The sequence below is a fragment of the Simochromis diagramma genome, unplaced genomic scaffold (assembly GCF_900408965.1).
Source record: "Simochromis diagramma unplaced genomic scaffold, fSimDia1.1 OVJJ01000715.1, whole genome shotgun sequence".
Lineage (NCBI taxonomy): Eukaryota > Metazoa > Chordata > Actinopteri > Cichliformes > Cichlidae > Simochromis > Simochromis diagramma.
The window spans coordinates 2,348,722-2,367,805 of record NW_024387128.1 but is presented as its reverse complement, the minus strand read 5'-3'; the positions used below and the strand labels follow the sequence as shown (position 1 = coordinate 2,367,805).

General features: G+C 39.3%; 1 protein-coding gene across 1 annotated transcript; it reads right to left on the bottom strand.

Moving 5' to 3' along the window:
• Nucleotides 1-1,636: 1,636 nt before the first annotated feature.
• On the bottom strand, nucleotides 1,637-11,177 carry dtx3l1 (deltex E3 ubiquitin ligase 3L1). The gene is made up of 5 exons (XM_040047118.1): nucleotides 11,044-11,177; nucleotides 10,021-10,103; nucleotides 9,772-9,923; nucleotides 2,686-2,897; nucleotides 1,637-2,081 (listed from the first exon to the last, which is right to left on the bottom strand). Exons 2-5 carry the CDS (start codon nucleotides 10,100-10,102, stop codon nucleotides 2,015-2,017), a joined length of 513 nt encoding a protein of 170 aa, XP_039903052.1. The 5' UTR covers nucleotide 10,103; nucleotides 11,044-11,177; the 3' UTR covers nucleotides 1,637-2,014.
• Nucleotides 11,178-19,084: the final 7,907 nt, after the last annotated feature.

Genomic DNA, 19,084 nt, shown 5'->3' with positions numbered 1-19,084 from the left:
GGGCAGTGTTGGGAAGGTTACTTTTAAAATGTATTCCATTACAGAATACAGAATACATGCCCCGAAATGAATTCTGTAACGTATTCCGTTACATTACTCAATGAGAGTAACGTATTCTGAATACTTTGGATTACTTAATATATTATCATGCTGTTTACAACTACGTGAATGTACTATTGCTGTGATTTATTACTGTTACTGAAGGTCCGCGGCTCCGAACCGTAGTAAAGGGACCTCTGGCTAATACGTTGGGCTCATAGCCGAAAACTAGCTTTACTTTGTTGTCTGGGTCAACTTTGCTAGCGAGAGACAGAGAGAGGCGTAGAAAGGCTGCTCCAACGGAACTTATTGTTTCGGAGGAAAACACGAACACAGCGTACAGTCGAGTCTTAATAGCCTACCTACAACTGGGCTCGTCAGGCACTCTTCTTGGCTGCAGTGGTTATTATTATATTTACATGCTTCCAGCTCCCGTTTTTGCTCGATGACAGCTCGTACTTCCTTTTTCTCCCTCCCTCGCTCACAGACAAATAACGGGTATGGCAGTCCATTCTCCCTGCAGCACGGACTACACTGCCTATGATGCTACATTCTTTAGAGCTATACCTGTAGCATTCTGCCTATTAGCTTAGCACAACAACAACAAAAAGGCCTCTCTCACCCAGGAAACACAGAGAGAGAGAGAGAGAGCGTCACCCTGTAACCATGGCGCTGCCACCTGGAACAACAGAACGTAGCTGTCAAACAAAACCCAAACAGGCCTGATCCGCCACAATATGAAACAGGGAAGTACCGCCGTGTAATCCATTTATTTCAACAAAGTAACTGTATTCTAAATACCACCTTTATAAACGGTAACTGTAACGGAATACAGTTACTCATATTTTGTATTTTAAATACGTAACGGCGGTACATGTATTCCGTTACTCCCCAACACTGTTAATGGGTCAAGTAGTTCTGTCTTACTTCTTGGTCTTGTTCAGTTTGGGTTCTTCAAAGCAGTTGAAGACTAAGCCAGTTTGACATAGTTTCCTCTGAGTAGGTGATGCTGAGATGTGTCTGTTGCTTAAACTACTTGATGTGGGTTCTAATTTGAGCTCTTTGTGCCTGATTAATGTGATTGGGCTTCTTCACTTTGTCTTCCTTTCCAGGTGACATCTACATGAAAGGCACTGGATTTTAAATAGTGTTTTTATGGGTTTTCTGATTGCACTAGAAGAAACCATTTAAATTTCTTTAAATATTCGGAATTAAATTGCCCCTTTCTTTTCTTGCTGTCTTATTGTAAACTCTTCTGCAATAACTTTTAGTAAGATAGCTTTTAGTTGAGGAGGAAGCGTCTGTGATCCACAAATTTTAAGACTATCTCAGTCTTGCACTGGAGAGGGAGAGATACAGTGTGTGTGTGTGTGTGTGTGTGTGTGTGTGTGTGTGTGTGTGTGTGTGTGTGTTTGTGCATATATGTGTGTGTGTGTGCCTCAGGTCTCTCCAATAACCAGCACAATCTTTGGAGAAAGACTTAAACAAGTTTCAAGACTCTCCAAAAACTGTGCAGGTCTTTGAGGAGAGTCTGGACATTTGTTGCTGGCTACAAATTCAAATGGAAGCATACTGCTTTAAGAGCAATGACAGCCTCTTGAATATCAACATCTGTGCTATTTTTAATTGACAACAACACAATACATAACTTACAAGTATGCATAAGAAATAAAATATATAAAATAATTAATCTATTATTTTTTTCCATTCTACTTAAATCTTTACACTAATAGCCAGGGGGCATAAGCAGGGCTTAATTTTACATATAGTTCTGCGTATAACTTATCTATTACATGTAAATTGGTGGTTGCGTAGTGGGCGAATATTACTGGCATGCAGACAGGACTAAACCACCAAACTATTCAGTACACAATCTGCTTTTCATCCTAAACTGCAACCACCTTTTCTTCTTAATTCTGCTACAGGAAAAAGAAAAAATGTAGCTTTATCCATCTATTAACCAGTATGTCTTATGTTATTTAATGCCATTATTGTTCAGTAGCTTTTTCACAGTCTTCAGGTAGTCAGCATCTGGGCCATCACTGAAAGAATACAGATTAGAAATTAAAAAATTAAATTAAAAAATAATTGTCATCACACACACACACACACACACTCCCATGTAGATGTAAAGACAGAAAATTGGGACTAAATAATATATTTAAAGCTACCTATTAAATCAGTAACTTTAACAGTAGTGTTCTTTCAGTGATCTAATTTTATGAGTTCAGTTCAATTCAGTTTTATTTATACAGCACCAAATCACAACAACAGTCGCCTCAAGGTGCTTTATATTGTAAGGTACAATAATACATACAGAGAAAAACCCGACAATCATATGACCCCCTATGAGCAAGCACTTTGGCGACAGTGGGAAGAATAAAACTCCCTTTTAACAGGATGAAACCTCCAGCAGAACCAGGCTGAGGAAGGAGTGGTCATCTGCCATCTGTCTAGACATTTCAGTTTCTAACACACAATTGTAAATGTGTTTGTGTTTGTTTGTTTGCTTGCTTGCTCATTTTACTTCAAGTCAAGTCAGTTTATTTCTAAGCACATTTAAAATCAAGGCTTAACCAAAGTGCTGCACAATTAAAAGGGATAAGCATTAGGCCTTTCAAACCAAGTCTGCTATAGTATACTCACAATATGTTTCCACCTTCTGACTGTATTTTTAGTGGAATGGAACTTGTAGTGATCACGTCCTCTCCATCTTCATTTGTGGCTATTCTAAACAGAAGCTTCTGATTGAATGCCTTTTCCAGCAGAGCAAGAACCTTCTTGCCTTCATGGTTGTCAGGCAGGTAAGCACAGAGTACTCCCCCAGCATAATTCTGGCCAGGGTGAGGGTGCATCTTCTATAGGAAGATATGTTTAGTGCATAAATAGACATTCATTAAACCATGTGCTTAAGTCTAACCACACTGTACTTAAGTCATCATATTTTAAAGAGTTAATTAAATATATAAAACTGTAATTAATAACTATTAACAAAACTATTTAGATTTTTGTTTAGTACTTTGCTTATTCTTTATTAAAAATATTTTTAGCCTAAGCAAGAGTTCTGAGGTTTTATTTAATAGCAGGCTATAAAGCCCACAGGTAAAATATGCACATTAACTAAGGCGAGATTTTAATTTAATTTAAAAATAGACTCTGACTTGATTGACTCAGAGGAATTCTGTTTCCCCATTCCAGAACACCTGATCAGGTTAAGTTCAGCAAATTGTGAGTACGTTCACCCTGAGCTAAGCGTGTGCACTCTTTCATCATCACAGAACAAATTCTGATACAGTGGGGCAAAAAAGTATTTAGTCAGCCACCGATTGTGCAAGTTCCCCCACTTAAAATGATGACAGAGGTCAGTAATTTGCACCAGAGGTACACTTCAACTGTGAGAGACAGAATGTGAAAAAAAAAATCCATGAATTCACATGGTAGGATTTGTAAAGAATTTATTCGTAAATCAGGGTGGAAAATAAGTATTTGGTCACCTCAAACAAGGAAAATCTCTGGCTCTCACAGACCTGTAACGTCTTCTGTAAGACGCTTTTCTGTCCCTGGTGAATGACCTGCAGAGAGCTGGGACCAAAGTAACAAAGGTCACCATCAGTAACACACTACAACGGCAGGGAATCAAATCCCGCAGTGCCAGACGTGTTCCGCTGCTGAAGCCAGTGCATGTCCAGGCCCGTCTGAAGTTTGCCAGAGAGCACATGGATGATACAGCAGAGGATTGGGAGAATGTCATGTGGTCAGATGAAACCAAAGTAGAACTTTTTGGTCTAAACTCAACTCGTCGTGTTTGGAGGAAGAAGAATACTGAGTTGCATCCCAAGAACACCATACCTACTGTGAAGCATGGGGGTGGAAACATCATGCTATGGGGCTGTTTTTCTGCCAAGGGGACAGGATGACTGATCCGTGTTAAGGACAGAATGAATGGGGCCATGTATCGTGAGATTTTGAGCCAAAACCTCCTTCCATCAGTGAGAACTTTGAAGATGAAACGAGGCTGGGTCTTCCAACATGACAATGATCCAAAACACACCGCCCGGGCAACAAAGGAGTGGCTCCGTAAGAAGCATTTGAAAGTCCTGGAGTGGCCTAGCCAGTCTCCAGACCTCAACCCCATAGAAAATCTGTGGCGGGAGTTGAAAGTCCGTGTTGTTCGGCGACAGCCCCAAAACATCACTGCTCTCGAGAAGATCTGCATGGAGGGATGGGCCAAAATACCAGCTACTGTGTGTGCAAACCTGGTAAAGACCTATAGTAAACGTTTGACCTCTGTTATTGCCAACAAAGGTTATGTTACAAAGTATTGAGTTGTATTTTTGTTATTGACCAAATACTTATTTTCCACCCTGATTTACGAATAAATTCTTTACAAATCCTACCATGTGGATTCGTGGATTTTTTTTTCACATTTATCCAACTCACATTTTTGTTAGATAAAGTCGGAATGCTAATTTTGAATGTAATTATCTAGCTGTAACCTGAGAGAGGCAAAAACGAAAAAAGGAAAAGAAAAAAATGAAGAGAAAAATTGTTCATATTAAGCAGTTTACTGATGGACCTGTGATATTAGTTATCTAGACAGCAACACACTGCAGAGTGGTCAAGTGTGTTTTTTTTTATTTTGGTTTGGTTTTCTTTTGCTTTTCTGGTGGTTGCTAAATCAGTTGTTAGCTAAATCTATTTCCTGTTACACCTCAGAAATACCAGAAAACCCCTGCCCAGTCCTCAAAAAAAAAAAAAAATATTGGGAGATACAAAATTAAGATTAACTTAATGATAGGATGAATGATAGGAAGAGTATACAGAAACTTTACCACATGATTTATCAGAGGAACGGGGTCACTAGTATATTGATAAAATGACTGTTGATAGTAGGATAGTAGTAGAATGTGCACAGTTTATCTAAGACTCAGTCAAATGTTGCAAAATTGATCAAATTGTGCTCCTCAAAGCCCCCCAAAATACTTAAAAGCTACTCAAGAGTTTAAATATCCTTCTGGAGATTCCTTACTTGTGGTTCCTAGAGTATTTAAAACTAAAATGGGAGACCTTCCGCTTTCAGACGCCTCTTCTGTGGAACCAGTTCCCAGTTTAGATTTGGGAGACAGATGCACTCAGCTGCATTGTGGAGAGCACACTGACTACCTGCATCACTGCATGGTACGACAGCACTACTGCTATGGACCACAAACGCCTGCATAGAGTGATAACAACTGCGGAGAAGATCACCAGGACCCTGCTGCCCTCTCTGAAGAGCATCTACCATCGCCAAGTGCAGAGGAGAGCTGCCTCCATCCTCAAAGACCCCACACACCCACAACACAAACTGTTCACCCTTCTGCCCTCAGGACAAAGGTTTAGAAGTGTGAAATCCAGAACATCTCAACTCAACAACTCCTTCTTCCCCACTGCTATCAGAGTCTTGAACAGCTGATCTATTTTAACAGTAATAATAATTTTAGCACATCAGGTCATCTCACATATCAAACCAGCAGATTAAGCTCATAGCTCTTTTGCACATAAATCTATTTAATACTTTAATACTCTAAATTTTTTTGTCTCCATTTATTTATTCATGCTATTTGTATTTATCTATTTATAATGGGACAGAATGACAAAAGCGAAGCTGCCATATCACGCCATCGGCCCCTCTGGCCATCACCAGTAGGCGGTAGGTGAAGTGTCTTGCCCAAGGACACAACGACCAAGACAGACAGAGCTAGGGATCAAACCGGCAACCTTCCGGTTACAAGATGAGCTTCCCAACCCCCCTGAACCACGGTATATATGCAGAGCAAATTCAAAAGTGTTAAATGTTTTGGTGTTAATAGTTTTCTTGCAAAAGTAGAGTTAATTTTACTCTAAGTAGAGTCACATTCTTTTAATGTAACTCTGAGGTGTAAAATGATAGTAGTTAAAATCGAGTGTTAAAAATGAGCGTTTCTATGTCAAATCTGGAGGTGTTACAATGGAAACATTAACTCTTGATCTCTTAACTCTGAACTTCTACAGGGGCTATGACACCAATAGAGTAAATTCACTAGTGATGGGATTTCCGGCTCTTTTTAGAGATCCGGCTCTTTCGGTTTGGCTCACTAAAAAGAGCCGGCTCTTTCGGCTCCGAACCGGCTCTTCAGGTTGTTTTGTTGCTTTAATTAATTTATTATTAACAATAATATAAAATTATGCACAAAAGGAATTACTAACGTAAAAAAAAGTGGTTTTATTTATATATGTTTATATATAAATATATGCGGTGGCCCCTAGAGACAAAACACGTACAAACTCCAAAACACATTTCTAGCATGAACTGAACTTCCAAAGCAGAGCTACTAGATCACTTAAATTACACAATTGAAAGCATGTGTGTATTGTTTGTGTATTTATACACAGGCACTCATATATATTCAAATAATTTTAAAAAAAGTTCATTTACCTGTTACTACCACACACCAAATCCGGTCGTTGGTACTTGCTGGCTTGTGTAGCCACTAGGTAACAAAAGCTCAACACTGCGCCCAGCATCCTCTCTCTAGGGGCCACCGTAAATATACTTTTATTTATTTACTCCACATAAAATGTAATAAATAAATCATATAATACAAAAATCAGCTATTCACATTTCAACTTTTAACTATTTAAATTTTCAGCTTTTTCCTTTTACAAATTTAAAGTGAAACAACACAAAACACTGCAAACCACAACACAATTAAATATAAATTATAATATGAAAACAAAAAGAAGATGCATATTCTCTGTCATATGGTCCTATACCTTTCTAATGTGACGTTGTTGTCCCTGGCTCTCTTTCTCTGTCTCTCCCTCTGGCTCTGTTCCTGTGCTACTGAGTGTAACTACCGCCCCTCCCCCCTCTGCCCAGCGTAAAGCACAAGGCTCGCGTGCAGAGTGAAGCGGAAAAAAAGTGCGAGAGAGAGGGTGAGAGAAAGAAAAAAAAAAAACCCACGTGACGGCTCGCGATAAGGAGCCGGCTCGCGTCGTTCACGTCAAAGAGTCGGCTCTAAGAGCCATTTCGTTCGCGAACGACCCATCACTAAAATTCACAGACTCCGCCCCCAGCACCATAGGCTCCAATCGAAGCTGAAGTGAAGCCGTTTCAGAACATTGCTCTACATATTTGAGTTGTTTGCCATGCTTGGTAAGTCATTTTTTCAAAGATTGTTTCAATGATTATTATGAGCTTTTACTTCTGTGGCTCTTTGGAGTTGAGACAAAGCTGTGTGAAAGGCATTAGCCATGTTGCTCGGCGATAGCATAATATTCTGTTTTAGCTAGCTGAAAGGTATTGTTTGCAGGCAAATACCACAGCCTTGAAAAAAAGCTTGCATGTGAATTTTCAGTCACATTTTTGGTCAAACACACCTAAAACAATGTCTAGAATGTGAAATGTTGGTATAATGGTGCTACTTGAAGCCTGAAAATGATCTCCCATAAAAAAAAACGAGCAGACAGCAGTAGCAGATGTCCTGACTGGGTTCTACGTTAGCATTTAGATCCCTCCAGAGTTTTGTGCACACGGTTTAGGTAAAAATGAAAAAGGTTGAGGTTTTACATTTAGTTCAGTATTACCTGTTGCCTGTGTCCCTGTCTTTTGGGAAAATACTTTACACAAGTAATGGCTCAAAAAGGATTCTTTTTTTTTTTTTTTTTACTGTGCTGCAATTGATTACTGGATTATTTGTGCCATTAATTAGTGTCAACTAATTTTTATTTAATCTCCACATAGGATATGCTTGTGAAGATGGAATATGGGGGAGAGCAGAAGTGCGTTGAAGATCCACAAAGTGATGAATGAAGGACATGCATATTGTATTGAAGAAATAAGTGATGAGAATGCTGTTATTTGCATTTACCAGCTCACCTATGTCAGACCTTTTGATAAACAAAATTCTAATGAAAGTGAGAACATGTACACTGTTACATCTTTCAGAAAATGTTTTGAAATTGTGGTGCACAGTTCAGAATAAATGTTTTTCAAAAACCATTGCGTCTTTTTAGTAAATGTTTATTTCCAAAAGAAATTTCTAGAAGTTCAGAACAGGAAAATTCCTGCTTTTTAGAATTAATTAGAAGATAACTCTTACGTAGTTAAACTAAAATACTCTTTGAGAGTTAATATATAAACACTTAACACCTAGTTAGCATTAGTAAGTATTAAATTATCAACTCCAGACAGATTTGGTGTTTAACACTTAATCAGAGTTAACGTACCAACTCTCCAAAAAGAGTTAAATTAACACTCTCTGATGTGGACCCATATAGACACTTTAATAGTGTTGAAATCAAATCTGACAGTGTTAATTTGGACATGCTGGATTTGCAGTGTGCATTTAGTGAGTGTTGTTTACAAATCAAAGTATGTGCTGCTCCTTTTTTTTTCTGTTTTCGTTTTCTATTTCCATCTACCGTGACTCACTAACCTGACCAACCAGTTCACCAGTTTCTTTCTGATAAGAATGCGGTGTATATGCTCTTACTCTAGTTCAAATAAAAGAATAGTTAGTGTTTCTCTTTCTTTTTGAACAATATTTAAAAAATATCTTTTGAACCGTCAATTTAGGGTTGTGCCACATAGTCTTCTTATGTTTAATGTGCTGTACATCTGCGGTCCCCAACCCCTGGGCCTCAGACCGGTACCGGTCCGTGAGTCATTTGGTACCGGGCGCGAGAGTTGAGGCTCATGTGTGAAATGTATGGTTTTCAGGGTTTTTATCGGTTTTCAGCGTTATTTCGTTATCATTTTTATCGTTAACTCGGTTTTCCTGGGTCTTTTCACGCATGTTATGAATAAATCTTCTTTTTTTCGGTACCAGTACTAGTTTTATTTTGTTGTGTTTATCCGCGACACCTTAAAGGCCAGTCCGTGAAAATATTGTCGGGCATAAACAGGTCCGTGGCGCAAAAAAGGTTGGGGACGTTGTGTTTTTTATCATTTTAAACAATGTTATTGACCTAGTGAGAGAGTTAATCAGAAGTGTTTGACTGTTTCTTTTTTTTATTATTATTGTTATTATTATTATTAATAATATAATTGACTTTAGCATTGTCAATGGAAAATTGTATTTAGTAGTCAGTATAATCTTTTAGTGATATAAGTTTGCTTATGGTAGGATGCTGTTTGTAGTTATTTGGTAGTGACAGGATGTGTGATTTTTAGCAGGCTTGGTTCACCCCCACATCCTGGGAGCATGGGAAGAGGTCGCATCTTGTCTTAATTGTTTTACGGCAGGATTAACGTAGCTATGTCTGTTTTAGTTTAAGTGCTTCTTTACATATAGATGAACTGCTGGACTTCCTCACCATGTTATTTAGGGTGAGGGGGAGACTACCCTTTCCTGACCAAGGATGTACCTTTTGTGCTTTTATGACCCTTTGATCAGCAGGACACACACACACACACACACACACCACTGAAGTATAAATAAAGACCAGGGCAAAGCTCAGGGCGAGTCTCTCAGTCTGGAGGCTGCCCTTGCTAGCAAGAACTCTGTGTGTTTCTCTTCTCTGAGTCTTTACTGAAGAAGTGTTTTAGAATATTTTCCCTAACAAGCATACAGACTGAAGAAGCCTGGAGTGAAATTACCAACCTTGAAAGTAGTGGATGCCTTGCTCAACCTCATTAGCTATCTCAAATATTAGGTATTAGTACATATTAGCTATACCACATATAGTTGTCAGCAGATCCACTAAGCTCACCGTCTGTTTTCCTTCCAGGAATGAGAAGTTAATCTTCAGGGTATTATCATTAGGAAATCCAGCTAGGTCTCTGTTGATAACTTCCCAGGTCATTTTACCATCTGGTTGGCACCCACTTAGTGTACTGAACTTCCCATTTGCCTGTTCAGTAGCTGGACAGACAGAAGCAGATTTTCAGTGGAATTATCTACTAGTAAATAAGAAATTGTACCAGGCATTCAGAAATAGGTGTGTGTATTTTTGAAGGACCTTGTTCAACCAGCGAAGGAGGACCCTGTCCATCGAGATAACGATTACAGTAAAGCTTGTCACTGCTCTGGTTAGAACCCATACTGTAAAGACAAGGGAAACAGTATGAATTAGCACTTTATCTAGAATAAATCGCAATGTTGGTAAATGTCTTATAAGAAAAAGGTTTTACCGTTCAAAAAAAATCAAGACAATTGTAAAACTGAAACAAATGAACAATGGAGTTCCAAGAGGAAGAGAGATTTTTAGACATAGTTTAAGATTTGTGTTTAAATTTACTATCATGCTTAAATTCATTTTATAGATCTTCATTACGCGTCATAACCGCAGCTAGCTGTAGATTATGGACTGTGTATTCTTGCAGATGTCCACTCACACAAGAGGATTTCTGTGGACTGGTTAGCACAGTTTGATGGTGTGTCAAAGCGGTAAATCACAAAACCCTCTAAAAACATTGAGCTCACAGGACATGCTTAGAGTCCACTGAATAAAGGTGTGAATGGTTGTGAAATGGCTGTGTACAAATGTCTAAATTTGATGGCAGAAGATACATCCTTAACACATCGTATGTCGCTGCTTATTAGGGAAAAGTATTTTATGGCCCTCAAACACAAGAACTTCCTCTCATGTACTTCGAGTCCTAAAAAAACAAAAAGATTTGATAGCTGGCTTGTAACTTCAAATAAACATTTAAATGTGTCCGATGTTATTTTTAAATAATCTTTTATACTGCCAAATACAGCACATTGACTAGGTATATCTGAGTAGAGCAGGTGAACCTACCGAGTGCTGAAAATAAAGTTTGGACGTTTAGCCAGTCATAATGTCTTTGGTTTTGCTGCCTAGCATTTTGCCTGTTCTGTTCTTCAATCAGCTTGTTTTAATTCAGAACAAAAAGAAAATGTTTACAACACAACACAACATACATTAGTGGGTGAGTTCAAACTGACTAATAACTTAAAATTCCAATGATTACAGTAAATGTTCATTATTGATGAGTGCTATTCATACTCTTCTCAGTACCTGCTGAACGGCTGTTATCCACACTGCAGAAAATTATCTTGGTTTCTCCTGTCGTAACTAAAAGATCTTGGAGCTCCAGGCATTCGTTAGCTCATGAGGATATGAAAAGTGCACCAAATCAAAGACAGAAACAAGGGAAAAATAAGATGGGTGTGGCCAGTTAATGGGTTGTGGTTTAAGGGCTGAATGATCTGCTCAACTGGTCTAGCAAGTTTGGTAATCATGGTAGTGTGTGTGTGTGTGTGTCGGTGTGTGTGGCAGAAGCAAGCAAGAAAAACAGTTTCACAGTAGTTTTATGTATGATCATAAGGATAACAATTTATTTGTGTTGTGTTTCATATTTTTATATATTTCATTGAATACAACCCCAATTCCAAAAAATGTTTGGATGTTTTTTTTTAAACACTTTAAAATAGAGCACCCACAATTGTCATTGTAAATGTACGGCACAATTGTGGGTGCTCCACACCAACTGTGTAGAAATAAAATATAAATAGTACAACAGCAGGAATAAATAAACATGAGAGATATATACAATTAAGAGGAATATATAAAAAACAACAGAAAAGGCAAACATTAGAGAACAGGCAGTTAAAAAGACTTGGTCAGAATAGAGTCCACATATAAGTAGTCTGAGGGATGAGGGTTATTTAGATCATGGCTCAGATTGGTGGGTGTGTCGTGAAATCAACAAGTCATGAACAGCTGTCATGGCTACTGAGGGGGAGTGAACTGTAGTGCTGGACTCAAAGAAGTCAATGTTTAGTGTGTTTATTTATATTGATTCACCAACAAAGCTATACCCAATGCATTAGAGGAAAATAGTTTCCACTTGATCCAGGGAATCCAAATACCTGGTTATCCAACAACAGAACACTCTCAAAACTCAGGGCGACTCATCACAGTCCAGGGCCCTATTTCAGGAAGCCGGTTTAGAAAACTCAGAGTGAAAAACGATACTCGGGGTTGAGTAACCCCGAACTGTCCAACTCGGAATATTCGGTTTCAGAAAGGCTGATAACAATTAGTTCAGTCAACGCGGAGTTGCTTTAACCCCAAGTTAAGCGCGCGCACGAGGATACATAAAACCCTGATTAGTGGAGCACAGATTAAGCGAGTCACCATGGAGACGGAGGGAAAGAAGGCGCGGTCAATGTATTTTACAGCGCTTGAGGCCGAAATTCTGATGGCAGCATATGCCGATAACATGCAAATTCCGCGGAAAAAAGCCTCAGCTGCAAAAGAAAGGGAGCATGCATGGCAAAACAAAGCCGACAGAGTCAATGCGTGAGTGTTAATTTAAACATTGATCTAGGGATTTCCACCCATTTAACACGTTATTTTATTATATTTTATTTTTTATTTCATACATTTTATTTTGTGATGTGATGTGAGCGCAGGTGCAACCCAACAGGCCCCAAACGTTCCTGGCAGCAAGTAAAAATGAAATATAAAAATATAGTCCAAACAGGTAAGGTGTAATTGTATTATGAGCCATAGTGCTTGGTCTTCTTTGTCCGATGTAAATCAATTGCAGTTAGAGGTTACATTAATTTCCCCTCTGTAAGCACTTATTGAAATTATCTGAGCACATTACAAGTACATATTTGCTTACTCTGTATGCTCAAATGTGACCCGTTATAGCCAACAGAAAAAAAAGCGGAGGCCCGAAAAACAGGTGGGGGTCCTCCACCACCACCACTCACAGAGGCTGAGCAGTTGGCTTCCACATTTGTGATAATGTTGGCAGCATCACATATGATCTTCACAGTGCAGAGAACACAAATTAGCATCCATTACTATAATGAAATAATTTGTTAGTTTGAAATGCTACAGGGAACTATGTACCTGTACATTAATGCTGTGGAAAGACTTCCTGTTCACATAGTCGCCTTCATTTACTGAAGGAGCAATGATTGGAATGTGAGTGCCATCAATACAGCCAATCACGCCTGGGAACCGTGAAAATAAATGTAAAATTTAAGTAGTAGTTCAAGTATCACCACATCACGAATTAAGTTTTGTTCACCCTGATACCTGCAATTTTGTGGAATCCCTCTTTGATAAATCTTATGGGTCTATGACCGGGGAACACCACAAACGAGTACAGGAGACATTTCAGTGCAACTGTAAAATTCCTGACTGCCCGACAGATGGTAGCCTTGGAAACGTGCTCAGCGTCACCAATATTATACAGAAAGCTCCCGTTTGCAAAAAACCGAAGTGCAATACAAATAATATGTACAGAACTGAGAGAATGTCCGCGATGTGTCACATGAGCAATATTAGGCCTGAGGATGTTATTCAAATAAATGATAGATTGTGCTGAAAAACGGTAACGTTCACACAGGAAATCATCAGGAAATGATAAAATGTCCGAACGCGCTCTAATCACTCTCTCCCGGCGGAGAGCTCTGCGGAGAATTTGGGCTTCAACATCTACTGGCTCTTCAAGGAAGGAGCACGCCATGTCTGACACTTCCTACAGTCAGGTTTCCGACAAAGAGGCGGAGAAAGTCAGGGTTAGTTGAAGTAAACCTGCTAGGGGGCAGGTTAGCTTCACGGAGTGTGTCGTCATAGTAACTCACTCAGAATTAATCTAAACTCACTTTGTGAAACCGAAAACCCAGAGTTTTCATTAACTCAGGGTATACTTACTCAGAGTTTGCACTAAACCGGCTTCCTGAAATAGGGCCCAGGAAAGGGAATCCAGGGGAACTCTTTGCAGAGGGAAACACCAGGGTTTCACTAACTGTGTAGTTCAACACTACAGCAAAGAATGACAGCCAGTCACTACCTTAACTCGTGGCAGTTATGGGATCATTGGTGACAGGTGGGTGATGTGTTTCAAGCTAGAGTCCCACCCTCACGCATAGACAACAACAACAACACAGACAGAGAAGAGAAGAGAAAAAACAAAGACAGAGAGACAGATAAAGTCAGTCGGAGAGGCCTTAAGGACCGTGATAGTCATTCATGCATGTGCCACGGTGTTTTAAGTTTAGCTTTGGCTACAGAAAGCAGTTGTTCAGTTTGGTAACTTGTATTCACATTTCTTCCAGAGAAGTGGAGGTGGCCATTAAATGTAAAATAACCGTTATAACACAGTGTTGTTATATTTAATTCGTCAACATTTAAACAGCAATGTTAATAGTCGGTTTATTTTTTATGTTTTTTTGCATATCAGAAAAGCTAAAAATGGCATTTCAATTCACACAGATCAGCTTTTTGATCTAGGTATTGACCTATATCAAATTATCTTTTGATGCATAATTAGAAATGTTAGTTTGTACCGACGTAGAAATAAAACTTTAAGAAAAAAAAAGTTAAACACAGTAATAAAGAGTAAAAATCTTGATCATCTTAAATAACTGCAACAACATATGAGTAAAGAGGGCAAGCAGTTTGGCTTAACAAATGTGTGCCCTGCCTCCTATATGTGAGGAAGGTAAAAACTCAAAGGACAAAAGACACACTTCTTGATAAGAATGTAAAACAGATTCTTTTAGCGTGTGCCAAAAGCTTTCTTTGTCCTTTGTCCCACAGATGTATTTTAGAGATATCCTTGAACATGGTTTACTCAGACTGAGTTGCAGGTCTGGATTCCAGGCAAGAGGAAAGAAAAGATGGTGGTAAGTGGACTGGTTCTTATGTAGTGCTTTTCTATTCTAACTGAGCACTCAAAGTACTTTAATGCAACTTGTGCCATTTGTCCAGGCAAACAAACACTTTCTTCTATGCTTTTTTTAATGAGTAGGTGCTTTCTGTCTAACATTTACACATATTCACATTTCAATGGGTGCACGGATGAGAAACTTGGAGTTAATATCTTGCCCAAGGATATTTGGCATGCAGACTGGAGCAGCTAGGGATTAAACCACTAACATTAGTAGGTGACCTGCTCTATCTATTCAGCTACAGCCACCCCAAGATGAGGAGTCAAAAATTAGTGAAATGAGAAAACCCTGTGGACTTTGCCTTTTCCTGCTCCTTTCAGGTAATGATTGCCCCACTGATTGCCTATATAGTCATGACAAATGACTCTTTAAGAATAAAGCCTTTGTTTAAATTTTGGAATTTTTCCTGATCTCCTGCCTAAAGTCTTTGGTGCCAAACAGAAATTTTATTGAGGGTAGCACTTAATAAAAAAGTCTCATGCTTAACAAATAATTAGAAACAGATGAGTATTTGCATTCATTTCTCCAATCATTCTCCATTTGTGGAGAGATAATGCTTTTAGAAAAGGGCTGAAAACTCTCAGTACTGCAGAGGTACAATACTTACTAAAGCCAAGTTTGCTCAGCAAGATAAAGGCTTTCTCTTGGGGTTTGTTCAGCTCAACATTTGGATCAGTTAGACTCAGGTGTGATGTCCAGTATGTCCCTTTATCTGCTTTGTTTTGTTTGTGTTATTGACTTGTCAGTTTTGATCAGGCTGTGAGAAGTTTATCTATTACATGGCAACATTTACTCAAAAAAGTTTTTATTTTTTGAGCCATTCATAGTTTGACTTTCTGACGCTTTGTGCATCACTTTCGTGCTGCATAATCCAAGTGTGCTTGAGCTTTAGGCCAGAATCTGAAGGCTGGACGTTTACTTTCAGAATTGGCTGCTAGAGACCAGAATTCCTGGTTCCATCCTGCTTTGATACAGCAAGTCATCCATGACCAGTCAAGTAAACCCAGATCATCATATTACTGCATATCATATTACTTTGTGTTGGTATGATGTTCTTTTTATAAAATGTTATCTTAGTTTTATGCCAGATGTAATGAGAGTCAACCCTTCCAACAAGTTCAGCTTTTGTCTTGTCAGTCCACAGAATGTTTTCCTTGGATCATCAGGTATGAAATCACCACCTACTGACCAATCAATTTTCCAAAAATGATGTCACCATTCCTTGAAAAACCCTCAGGCCTCTGCAGGGAAAGTAGGAAGGGTTGTTTTTTAATAGAGTCTAGTATTAGCAGTGTAGCAGTGTAAAAGGCATATGCAGATTAAAATGAACTATTAGAAAATTTTATACACTTTCTTAATCACCAAATTAATCCTGTCACGGTTCTGGGTTGGTTCGACCCAGCATTTTGAGTTTATTATGTTTTAGTTTATCTCTTGAATGATCGTTGTGTTACCTTTGTGATTTGTGGGTTACTATTTAAGTTCCATGTTTCTGTTACTCGTGGTTAAGGATTTGTGTTCTCATGTTTTGTGTGAGTTTAGTTCTGTGTCCTGTCTGCGTCCTCGTGTAGTGATCGCTTGTTTCCTGTTTTATTGTGAAGGTCTTCTCATGTGAGTGTGTTCAGTTTTACCTCTCGTCTCGTCGATTATTCCCAGCTGTGTCCACCACCTTTGTGTAATTCCCCTGTGTTTCTCTGTGTGTATTTAAGTCATGTCCTCCGTCATTGTAGTTGCTGGTCCGTCTGTGTATCCACCATGTTTCATCCGTGTGTTCTCCCTGCTGTCCGTCGTCATTCTCCGCTGCTCATCCTCCTTCATGTTCATGTCCTGGTTTGTGTTCACTAGCTTAGTTGTTCTCAGTTTAGAAAGCCTTCTGTTCTGTTTGCCGTTTGTCTATTTTTATTTTTGTGTTCAATAAACCACCTCACCTTCACGAGTGCCTGCGACTGGATCCTCCTTCAATATTTCCACACGGCTCACTCTACTCGCCGTGACAAATCCATGTCCATTCTTTTGACAGTGGAATGCATAGTTTGTGTTTCGTTCTGTGGTTTCAGTAAGGTAGTGTAACCAGTATGTAACAAAATATATAAACAATGGGCAAATCAGAAGATTTCAGGAACGACAGGAGCCCAGAGGATGGGTAACCACAATGAAAACACAACTGCAAATGATGAAGCAATAGTTCAACTGTATTTGAAATTTGTGCACTGTATTGCATTTACAATAACAACCAAAATTGTGTGTGCGCGCACAGATACCCAAAATAAAAAAGAAAAGAATGTTAGACCCGGGTCTTTTAAAGTGTCAATAGGATCCAGATCAGGCCTGTTTGGTGATCTGGTGAGTTATTGGTGTGAGTTCAGTCCACGATCGATGTATGGTTTGCACTGTTTTGTCCTACCACAGTTCAGGCAACCAGACTTCAAGATTCAATTCCAAATGGGCTGTGGCTCGCCATCCATTGCAATGGAAAATTATTCTTCTTCTGCGGATTTCCACAAAGTCTGTAATCCAATGTTCTCCGAGGAGTCTCGGCTCCTTTCTCCAACTCAAAAAACCTGACCGAAGAGCAGTGATGCCGGTAACGCGTTGCTTAGTAACGCGTTACTCCGAATATGACCACTTTTTCAGTAACGACTAATCTAACGCGTTACTATTTCCATAACAGTAGTCAGATTAAAGTTACTTGTCCAAACCACTGTGCGTTACTATTTTTTTAAGCAAAAAGATTTGGTTTCTTCTTTTCGTCTCAGCGAATGACAAACGCATACGTGTCGTGAAACGTCACATAAGCGACAGGTCACGTTTCCCGCTCACAAGCAGCCAGCGACGTAAAAAAGTGTAAACAACAATGGAGGGAGAGAGATGTTCGTTCTTTAGCTGGAAATATGGTCACTATTTTGAGTTTCTGTCAACTAAAGATTTAAATATTAAGGTTCGTTGTACACTTTGTGTTGGCGAAAAAGTGTTATCTACCTTCAAAAACACTACGTCAAACTTAAAGAAACATTTGGAGTCGCAGCACAGCACAGTCAAACTCACAGAGAGAGTCCCACCAAGTGGTCCGAAGCAGAGAGCCGTGACTTCCGCAGAAGGTCCTACACCCCCCAAACAACAAAAGTTGGACTTTGGTGCAAAACCAGTAAGTGATGAAGAATTGAAGAAGTTGGTCGCGCAGTATATTGTAGAAGAAATGCTACCTATAAACACTGTTGACTCGCCCTCGTTTCGTGCCATAATAAAAAAGATCCCTACTTCTGTTAATGCCGAGCTGCCTCACCGAACGACTTTTACTTCTTACTTGGAGAAGGAGTTTACAGAAATGGAGAGAAATTTGAAGGCCACACTGAATGAGATTGACTTTGTTTCAACTACCGCGGATATTTGGACTGCTAACAACAGAAGCTATATGGGAGTAACGCTCCACTGGATCAGTAGAACCACATTAGAGCGTCACAAGGTTGCATTAGCATGTAGGCGAATTCGTGGTAGACACACGTATGATGTCATTGGTACAAAAATCGAAAACATCCACTCCTCTTATGGATTACTCAACAAAGTAGTTGCAACAGTTACTGATAATGGATCCAACTTTGTTAAGGCGTTTCAAGTTTATCATCCTGTCACGGAGTCCGATGATGAGACGGAGGAGGAAGAGTCCAGCCCCAAAGACGATGATGTCACTTTTTCTGATCTGTCAGAAATCCTCTCGGCTGAGAATGAAAGTGATGGTCAGCTGTCTCTTCCCCCGCACCGCAGGTGTGCTTCGCACACCATCAACATAATTTGCACACGTGATGTGGAGAAACATTTAACAACCAATGCAGAGAGCAGGGCTGTGTATAGGAGCAGCACAGCAAAATGCACAGCTCTTTGGACCAAATCGAGTAGATCTACACTTGCATCAGAAACAGTGGAAGAAATCAGCAAAAGAAAGCTCCTAATACCAACATCCACAAGGTGGAATTCCTTTTTTGATGCTGTAAAGAGAATTGCAGAAATCCCCATGGGTGAGCTGAATACTCTGTGCACAAAGCTAGGACTGAAGTGCTTCAAAGATCAAGAATACCAGTTCCTGCATGAGTACTGCATGGCCATGAAACCTCTGACTGCAGCACTGGACATTTTACAAGGCGACTGTCCATATGGAACTTTACTACCAACACTTGAAGTTCTGATGCAGAAGACCCAGGCTGTGAAAGATGACCTCTCCAGGATGACTGCAGGCCTTCCAGATGCCATTGTACAGGTACGCTCTATCTTGAAATTAGTCAGATTTTTTTGCTTCATACAATTCACAAACATGGAACAGAATATTAATTATCATTGACAAATAAGATTAAAACAATTAAAATGTTTAC